The sequence below is a fragment of the Cydia splendana genome, chromosome 8 (genome assembly GCF_910591565.1).
Source record: "Cydia splendana chromosome 8, ilCydSple1.2, whole genome shotgun sequence".
NCBI classification, from domain to species: Eukaryota; Metazoa; Arthropoda; class Insecta; order Lepidoptera; family Tortricidae; genus Cydia; species Cydia splendana.
In genome coordinates, this window is record NC_085967.1 from 4,500,471 (window position 1) to 4,511,018 (window position 10,548).

Here is a 10,548-nt window from a genome sequence, read left to right on the forward strand (position 1 = left end):
GTCGTGCTTTTTAGACATACGGAACCCTAAAATCGATTATAACTTGTTCCAGATTGAACCCCTACAACTGCATATCGTTGGACAACGCGGTCGGCATGATCGAGGTGGTGGACGAGGCGGAGACGGTCGCCAACATACAGAAGGCTAAAGCCAATTTCAACGTTGCCTCGACCATATCCAAAGCCAATCTGTTCCGTAAGTACTAAAATCAATAAGTTAATATCTGGGAGACCTTTGCTCGGAAAACATATAATAACTCAAAAATGCGCGTTTTCCCAGAGAAAAGACCTAGCTAGATCGATTTTTCGCCCCCGAAAACCCCCATATAGCAAATTACATCGAAATCGTTAGAGCCGTTTCCGAGATCCCCGAAATATATATATAAATAAATATATATACAAGAATTGCTCGTTTAAGATAAGACTAACACTAAGTCGTTATAAGATTTGTTTAGAAAAACATAATCATACATTACGCTAATAATATGTATCATAAAAGTACTTTTTATGTTTTCTACCGGACTAGGAAAATCCTCTATCTCCGGTAGATAAATAAAATTAGAACAAGAAAAATTATGAGTTACATAGTATTAAATAGGGTGATATTCCATCTGTCCAACATATTGGTCCAATGTCATTGCGTCAATTATGGCTAAACAATGTTGCGATTTAATTTACAATACTGGACAAAACCGTTGATGAGAGTTCAGGTCCATTTCTCTCAACTACATGCTTGAGTAGGGGGCTGTCCGTAAATTACGTCATCGATTTTTGACGATTTTTGACCCTTCGTCCTTAAGTTTCTTTTTCTTCTTTTGTATATAAAACCTAAAATGAATGCCTGAAGTAACAATTTAAAACTTCTTTGGTAACTGTAAAAAAACATTACATTTCCACAGAATGGCTCCGCGATAACAACCAATCAGAATCCAGCTTTAACAAGGCAGTGGAAGAGTTCACGATGAGCTGTGCGGGCTACTGCGTCGCCACCTACGTCATGGGCATCGCCGACCGCCACCCGGACAACATCATGGTCAAGAAGAATGGACAGGTAATGAAAGTAGTCTAGAATAGGTATTTAGTTTATATCCTGAGACTGTAGTCAATTCTACGAAAAACGACTTTAACGGCGCTTTTTCAAAATTGTCTTGTCAACAAGTATTTTTACGAAAAGATGTGTAAGGAACATTTTGTGTCAACGTAAGACCCGATGTTTATATATCCTTTATCTTTCTGATACCGTGTTGTACATTTTGCTGCATTTGTCACCCTCTTATCTACTCAAAGGTTAACTGGAAGAGATCCCTAAAACGTATAAGTTCGCCTTTGTACTTCTATCTAACTGTATGTTATTTTTAATATGTCTTTTTGTTTAGAGTTTACTACTACTACTACTACCACCCGATGTTGAGTCTTACTTGATCAGTGTTATTTCATTTTTTGACTAACGTCTGACTACAAGTACCTTGCGTTTGACCTACAAGTAGTCACTTTAAGCTAAAATAAGAGTACATTGTGAACTGTCTTCCACAGCTATTCCACATAGACTTCGGCCACTTCCTCGGGCACTTCAAGCAGAAGTTCGGGTTCAAGCGCGAGCGCGTGCCGTTCGTCCTGACGCACGACTTCATACACGTCATCAACAAGGGCGAGCGCAGCACCGGGGTCAACGAACCGTTGCACTTCAAGATATTTCGGGAACACTGTGAAACGGTGATGCACTATTCAGAGTTCAAATTCATTATTTGCGTTAAGGTGCAGGCAGTTCGTATTCTTCTCTCACTCTCACTGAGTGTAAGCGAGAGCGATATGGAAGTGCGTGCCCGGGAGCGCGGATATCATGATTTTTAATTTTAATTTCTGTTTTAAAAATAAACATAAAGTAATCGCCGCATAATATTGCTCATTTTTAGAAATAATTTTCATATGTTTAGCTTTATTCCATAATTTATTACAATTTTTTATAGTGCATTTTAGACCTATGTTCGTGATTTTTTTTCAATCGAGCGAAAGTCAAAACCCCAGGATTCGAATCGCTGAAATCCCTAGAGAAAGGCCTCAAGATTGCTAATTAAATTTATGGCAGCCGTTTTGTGATCCATAAAAGCACTACGACTTTTTTTACATCTCTTTTCTGAACCTACTGCACCTTAAGTACAAGTACATGCAAATACAGTGACTAATGAAATCCCAGTACCTATTGGGTAATATTAGCCTGTTTTAATAAAATTCAGACGCTGGCTAGCGCACTTTGCACATGCTCAATTACCAGAATCAGCCGCCAATACATTAATAATGGTTGTTGGCAGGCCTTCAAGATTCTTCGGCGGCACGGGCACCTGATCCTGTCCCTGTTCTCCATGATGATCTCCACGGGTCTGCCGGAGCTCAAGTCTGAGAAGGATCTGCAGTACCTTCGAGATACCCTCGTGAGTATCCTGGTCACGGCACCAATTATAGTATTTATTATAGTTCGTTTTTTTAGCATTAGAAAGAAGGTAAGCGTTCTTGACACGTCTTTTAATGTAAAAACGCTTTTTGAAAATCAGTAACTGTTACTTATGAAAGCAGAAGAATATAAAATGATCGTATTAGATTCATAATTGTTACATATTTACTGTGACTTATTTTTAAAACGTGTTTTTCAATTAAAAGACACATCAAGATTGTTTACCTTTTTTCTAATGCTAAAAAAAACGAACTATAGATGTAAATTGTTGAGCAATACAATTTTCGTTTGTTGCGACACTCGTGACATCTACTTCAAGTAGCGGTACTGATAAATCCGCTTGTCACGGGGATTGACCGTTTATGTATTATTAGTCTACTAGTGACCCGCCCCGGATTCGCACGGGTTAACAGATTATACACCTAAACCTTCAAGAATCACTCTATTGATAGGTGAAAACCGCATGAAAATCCGTTCAGTAGGTAGTTATTGACTTTATCGCGAAAATACAAACAAACAGACAGGCGCGGCGAAGGACTTTGTTTTATAACGTGTTGTAGTGATGATAAAAGTAACTAACAATGTAAACCGCACCCAATAGACATTTATTAGTGTTTTTTTTTTCGATTAACTAACATTAATTATTTATAAAGCCATCATTTGGTACAAAATATAACAGAAACCCGTTTCCTTCAACAGGTACTAGACTTATCAGAAGAAAAAGCGCTCGAGCACTTCCGGCTCAAGTTCACCGAGGCCGTCAAAAACACCTGGATGACGTCCTTCAACTGGGCCTTCCACAACTTCGACAAGAACAACTGACAGCGGCCCGGCCACCGGCGGCGGCCGCCGTCCAAGTACTCCCCGCAGACGCTGTAACCGCCGCTAGGGACTACCGAATAAGGTTCAATTTGCTGGGAGGATTGAGTGCGCATACGACCTTTTTATACAGAGAAAAGTCCGTGCGTTGAAATTTCAACTCTGTGAGTAAATGTATTAGGTTCAAATTCCCAATAAACGCCCATAAATGGTGCAAGGAACGCTTCAGGTGTCGCCTTGAGTGTATTGAAACTCATCACGGTTTTGTGTGTCGTAGCAATAGATCTGTGTTTATTTAAATCTTATTGGTTCTAGAAGGGAAGCTAGAAAGCCGGAAATGTAGAAATAGTTGTTTGTTTTACAAGGGGGCAAAGTTGTTGTTTAACCGCTCGTGCTAATATTGATACCCGAGCAAGCGAAAAATTCCAAAATTGGAAAGCAGGTTCGAAAAATGGAATCTTGAGGGTGCGAGGGTTTCAAAGCACGAGGGTTAAACAACATTTGCCCCGAGTGAAACTCAATATTTTTCACCACACCAACCCGAAGCAAATATTAAATGTAAAATATCAAACAAAATCAAATCCAAATTAATGTTATTAAATATTTATCATCCAAAATCATCATTTAAAAGTCAATTCTACCAGCATACATAAGCAAACAACTCAAAATTTGCATTTGATTACTTTGCCTCACATGTGAATGAAATGCAACTTTGCTATCAGTTTTTGAAGTGCAAAGTACGCCCTTCCGAGCTGGCGTGGTGAAAATTAATAAAGAGGCTTAGAAAGAGATCGAGTATGGAATTAACAAAGTGTCTCCAGTAACCTTTCAAAATACCCCTTATCAAAGTACCAATTTGTATACTTTATAGTAGATTGCTACATGCGTGCTCAATTCTCCACTTGCTACATGCGTGCTCAATTCTCCACAGTAACTAGTTAAAGAGCATAATGCTCGCCGCAGTCATACTTAAGTGCGAGTAAGAGGATATATAGATAAATATTCAACGTTTAGGATTCGGGCTGGTTGCGTTTTTTGCGTGAATAGCGAAATTGTATGGGTGCGAGGGAAAGTAGACTTTATTTAAATTGTAATTAACGTTATAATCGATGGACTGGAACTGCGGCGAGCATATATTTAATATAGTCTGTTACAAGTTTTGTTACGTTTTCGAAACGACTTCGATTGTATCAAAATAATGCATTTTTTAAAGGCCAAGAGTGTATGCTTGAAGTTCATCACAATTTCGATAACGTAACAAATGTATATTATGTAGTTATAGGAGCAGAGGAGCTCAAAAATTCGCTTAAGCGACCCATCGAGTGTAGAAAGTTAGGCGGAGTATTGAAGTCGATTCGGAGTCGCCTCGGCAGGTCGCAGCGGTCACTAGGCTGTGATAACGACGCGAGATCAGGAGAAGGCTGAAGGCCTGTGCACACTGGATGCGTGCAGTAGACGTGCACGTGCGCGTTGTGATATATAGACCCCTATTAAAGACGGCACACAGCTTGCGTGATGTGTGCGTTTAGCAAACGCGGCCGGTGTGCATTGGCCTAAACTAGGTGTTGATTGTGTTTGGAGTTAGTGTTAGTAGTTCATGTGGCAAATGTAGGCAAATGCGGCGGACATCCGACACCGCGCGGTTTCTATTTAGGTCAAGTATCAGATTAAACTTTAAGGTTTAGGAATTTGGATCGATCGTTTTTCGTGTAGTTTTTAAGAGTTTGTGTACTCTAGTGAAATGTTTTCGTAAAGGGAAGGGAAGTATGGCGATGTACGGACCGCCGCGACCGGGCTCCTCTGGTTGTATATTGTTACGCCATTAACTATATAAATCATGCATTATAGACGTAACTTTTGCACCCACTAGCTTTTTTAAATGTCCCTGATACAGGGTGATCGCACTGTTAAAACTAAAGAGACGCAATCTTCTCAGTTGAGGCCTAGCGGTGTTCGCACCCTGTATATTTTCGATGGGGATTTATCATAGTTTTAGCAGTATTATATCGATCATAATGTAAGTATCGATTTAGGGTGAGAAGCTATTTTTAAGTTTTTTATAACTTCAGGCTACCTCAGGGTGTGGTGTACTAACGCGAACTCACTGAACACTCGCAATATTTCAATTGTCTTAGTTCCCCCCGTCACATGTATTATATTATGGTCACTTCAGACTATTATAACTTTAAGGGTCGGTCGCACCAAACCGTCACCGCCATAACTCATAACGTTCTCTAAATTTTATTCTATCGAAATTTCCATAGTTCTCTGCTGTGTGACGTTGATCAGTCCGTCGAGTGTGGTTGGTGCCACTGGGCCATAGTGAAATGACAGAGTTTTTACTAGCTAGACTACTATAGTTGTTGCGATGACAAGGATTAATAAAACATGTACCATCATCCACACTTAACTGACAAATCTAAACCTTATATATTTGCAAATAAGGTCCACCGTAGCCGTACATATACTTTGACCGCCAAAGCCGTCAACTGGCGCGCGGCTTCAGCCTAATATCAACCTTCGTGCATTGCGACAAAGTTCATGATGCCACGATAGGTGTGGCGTTAACCTCGTAAGCAACACGGTCCTACCGATAGTTCTTATTAAGCTCGATGGAATTTAAATCATTTTCAATTGGAATAGAGTTGCATTTGCTTTGTTTTGTTTATTTCATGCAAACCAAAATCAAGACTATTTCTTACACTATAGGTTCTAAAGGTTTTGTTTCTTGTATGGCTGGGCTTTAGGAGGTGAAGAGTATTGCTGTTACTATTAGTGCTATCCTTGTCGTTGCCGTTGACACTAAACATTTACCTTGTTTCAGAATGTTATAAGCGTGTGATTCACTATAACTGGCATCTTAGAATGAAATTGAATGAAAACAATGTGACTGAATGGTACTTGGTATGATTCACAGTTATAGATATCATTAGTTCATTCATTTAAGCCAGTTTGGTACATTGAACTGTATGAGAAAATCTATCTTTGCTTTATTGACGATTAATTGTTATCTAAACATAATTTTTGGCCGCTTTGAGCTTGTTATAGCTCTTTCGGGTTTAGTCCAGTAAAATTTATAGAAAATAATAGTCTCACGACTACGTATCTCTCGACGCTTATAATCGAACGAGATATACCAATAGATACCAGTGACTATAAGATGGTAACTTATTAACAAATTCAATATAAAAATCTTAACTGGTAGTGTGACCAGTTACCTAGCTCAACTTAGATCACTAAAATAATGAAATTTAGCACTGAATGGGACGCCTTAGTTTACTAAACGTCGATTACTGATACGAATATGCCTTACCGATTAACAGTGAAACCTGGATAATTGGAAAAACTTCTTTAATTGCAGACAAGTGGCCGGCCTCGGTCCCTTAGTACGATAAGACCTCTAAAATAACTGAAATTATGGAACCTCTTTAACACAAAATTGGCTACTTTCCTACTAGCCAAATCAGCTTCTGTTTTAGAACTGTCAAAACGATTTGCTAATATGGAATTTATATGAAAACGTGTGTAGTGACGTCACAGTCAACTCACCTACTTTTTATACTTCCATCCGATTTTTTAAATAGAAATTGTGTTTAAAAATAACTGCTATCTATGTTTTTCTAATAATGATCTGGTGCTTTATTTCGTGCACGGTGTGAAATAATTTATTTTAAGTAGAGGAAAGTACCCAATTGCCGGTCGCTTGAGATTTCAACTATCCAGGTTTCACTGTACTTTAGATTTAAGTTATTACAACACACTTAGCAAATTAGCGTTAATGATCTAATTGATCTACGTCAGTGTATTTAATTGATGGATTCGCCGAATATCACAACACGTTTGGCAATTGTGTATCAATTAATGGTTCAAAAAAGCTACCGCATTTATTGTGTCTTGAGGAAAAGTTTTTTTGACGATATAGTTGTATTAGCTGAAATATTATTTAGGCTGGTTGCCGTAAAATCAATATTTTAGGGGCTTATTTCCAGTGATCGGGGATTTGGTTGCCACTAGGGGTAAATAATGTTTTTTTTTTTATCTTATGAAATGTTTTTAGTAGGTAATAAAAAGCATAGTAATTTTTATTTTTACCTCGCAAAGGATACATTTAGTATATGTAGAAAACTTAAGAAACGAAAACCCGTTCTGAGCTATGACCTTAGGTAATTGTATTTCAAAAATATTAAGATAGCGTTTTTGTGAAAAATTCAATCCATGTTGTGGGCTTACTCCCGCATCCATACAAAAAGTCCTACTAGATCTCGCGGCGTGGCAACCAAATCCCCGATCACTACTTATTTCATAATAAATATTATTATTTGATAATATTAGAAGTTTGCCAACGTAATAATTCTAATATTATCAGGTAATATTTTTATAACTGGTCTCCAGGAATTAATTCAAACTAAAAATGGGCAAAAAATAATTCACTGTTTTCATGTGTTCAATGTCATTGCTAATTCTGAACCGTACGATAAAAGACAGTAGACGCATTCAATATTACCTCAATTTAATGATAACATATCAATCAGCGTTTCTAGATTAGTACATGGTAAATGCACTTGTTTGCCGACATCCTATTGCCGTCAAACAGCCGGTATATGTCACAATTAGAGTGTTTTACTGAGTAAGGACTTAATTTTGAACGCCATATACGGCTAGCATATGGTACACGTCGAATGTTTTTTTAACCCCTGGAGTTCAGGAGTCTAAATTTGCTAGCCCAAAAACTACCTTGTGGTTTTCAATTTATAATTGAATTTTGAGTGTCATTTCGTTACGATATATCACGCCTGCTGAACTTGAGGCTTAAGAAAGCAAATTAAACATTAGTTTCAATCAAAAAGTGTTGGTAATTTGGAAAATCTAAACTTACGTATAGATAATTATAGTTTTCGACGGCATACCAATAGATGTCAATGGCGTTCTAGTCTAATTTGGTGTTCATAATAACCTCAATTATCTATACAGCACAGTATAATAATGTATTAATAATTTCAATAGAATTCACTAAATTATGAAAATAATTTGCAGTGACTAATAATGTTATATTTGATATGTTTATGGGTTGTTTGCGGTAAAGCCGCCGCTATGGACACCGTCTGGCGTCTAAAGGAACGCTTGTAATGAGAACGCTGTGGTTGTGGTTTCACTAGATCAGTAAACCTTACGGTACCGAATGTGGAGTACCTACCGATCATAAAATCTTTCAGACTTGCGCTTTTTTGCGTGTGACATGATAAAACAGAAGTTAAAATTGAAATTTCCATGGGGTTTGTGATAGAGTTGACGCGCTCGTATGTACCTCTCATCGCCGAATTAGATCGAAAACCAACACCATCACAAGTACGCAAAATTAGCACATTTGCCAAATGCTGATACGCGCAAATAACGCTAGTCTGAAAAGCTTAGCCGGCTTATTAGCCGGCATTTCGGGATGCACTTACGATTTTAGTCTTCAAGTTACATACAATTAAGCTCAAAATATCTACCATAGCGTAGTAGTCCACTGAACTGCCATTTAGCATCGCATAGTCTGAGAGCATTCACGTAGAAATAATAGTACCTAGCAGTAAGTTGGTCTTCTGACTTTACAAATTGTCGCGTTAAGCATACCCGACATATATATCTGTATTCGAAAATTCGTTCAATTGTGTACCTTATCGTTTGACACCCAAGATATATAATTGAGTGACTTTTCAAACATAGATACGGCAGATATGCTTACCGCGGCAAGCACATGTTTCATAATCTGACACTGACTGCAGTAATTATACGAATATGTTATAATATTAACGTTTACATATTTTTGAGTGGCGTCTTAGCGAGTTACATTTTATTCCTAGCATAGTTAGATTGTGAGAGTTTGCTCTGCATAATATACCAAGTATTGACACTGAAACATCACAGTTTACTTGTCACGACTAGCCGAGTACGTATTCAAAGAACATAGGATAAAATATAATATAATTTATAGAATGTACGAATGACTAAGACTTGAATTTTTGTAATTTGTACCATGATATGTATTTGAATCGATCACAATTGTGTTACCGGTTTTTTCGTGAATGTAAACTAATCTTGTTAGAATAGAAATCAAGTCAGACGAAGCCACCGCGTACTTCCGAAATACCATTACCTTCCGTATCTTACAATAGAAGAGCATTCATGCTATATTTTATAATTGATATTTAACTCTCGATACGCCACCGTAAGCCTATTTACCGCTAATAAATAAATAAGCAATAATTATAGTGAGATGAACAAAAACTCCAATTCGAACTAGCCTACTCGCCAGATATAGACACTAAACAATAGTAATAGATTAGACTATACATACCATAGTATCTACACCCGATTACATATAATACATTAATAAATAATTCCATGAATTTATAGTATAATCTTAAAATATAACGAATAATGCACGTCTTGAGATTATTGGATAACGGCAGTCATATAGTTACAATATCTTAGAGGGTCCCGAATCGTATCACCGTCGGTTTAGCCATATGCCTAGGTATTACCAGACTCATAGACTAAAATATAACCCGGAATGCTTCCTATGTAGTGCTAAATATCTCATACGTTTACCTATAGTTTTAATACGATTACAGACAAGAGTTTCGTTTGTGCAATGTAAATAATACCGTTATTTTATTTATAAATATGATTAAGCATGGTCGAGATAGCTTTCATTTATGGGTTATTGTGAAACATGGCGGCGGAGCGGGGAAGGCGCAGTGATCTAGCAAATTGTCTACGGTGCCGATTCAGAATTCAAAATAGTACTGAATAATTATTGTAGCGAAATATACAGGGTTTAAAATTCAGTCGAGACTAATTATACTCTATGGTTTTAAGTTTATAAAACCCTCCCCGCCCTGCGTCACGGTTAAGGTAACGATTAGGTACTACGAAATAATGTCGAGACTGGGAGAGAAATCCCAAGGGTTATTCATAGTAAATAATTCACCAAATAATATTATAAATGAATGAATAAATGTATGTTAACGCAATGTCATTGTGAATTACCTAGCTAGTAAGTTTACAATATAAAGAGGAGTATGTTAGCCATATTGCTAAAGCATATTATTGTTAAGGTTCATGAAACATCTCAAGTCTACATACAATAGTTCCTTTGTCATGTGTCATTTATAATCATACGAGTAACGCAGAAAATAAAAAGATATTCATAAAAATATTGTATAAAATAATGTACCGATTAATTATTTGCTATCTCAAATATGATTTTTCTTGAATAAACATTTACATACAAGA

The 10,548-nt window shown here is 37.2% G+C and overlaps 1 protein-coding gene across 1 annotated transcript in view; it reads left to right on the plus strand.

Annotated features, from left to right (window-relative positions):
- Positions 1-10,548, plus strand: part of LOC134792700 (phosphatidylinositol 4,5-bisphosphate 3-kinase catalytic subunit delta isoform) — a 46,318-nt gene extending 35,770 nt beyond the window's left edge. Inside the window, exons 15-19 of the mRNA XM_063763994.1 lie at positions 53-195; positions 899-1,050; positions 1,533-1,712; positions 2,309-2,428; positions 3,148-10,548. Coding sequence (XP_063620064.1) covers positions 53-195; positions 899-1,050; positions 1,533-1,712; positions 2,309-2,428; positions 3,148-3,270 — 718 coding nt within the window. The 3' untranslated portion in view covers positions 3,271-10,548. The remainder of the gene's footprint in view (positions 1-52; positions 196-898; positions 1,051-1,532; positions 1,713-2,308; positions 2,429-3,147) is intronic.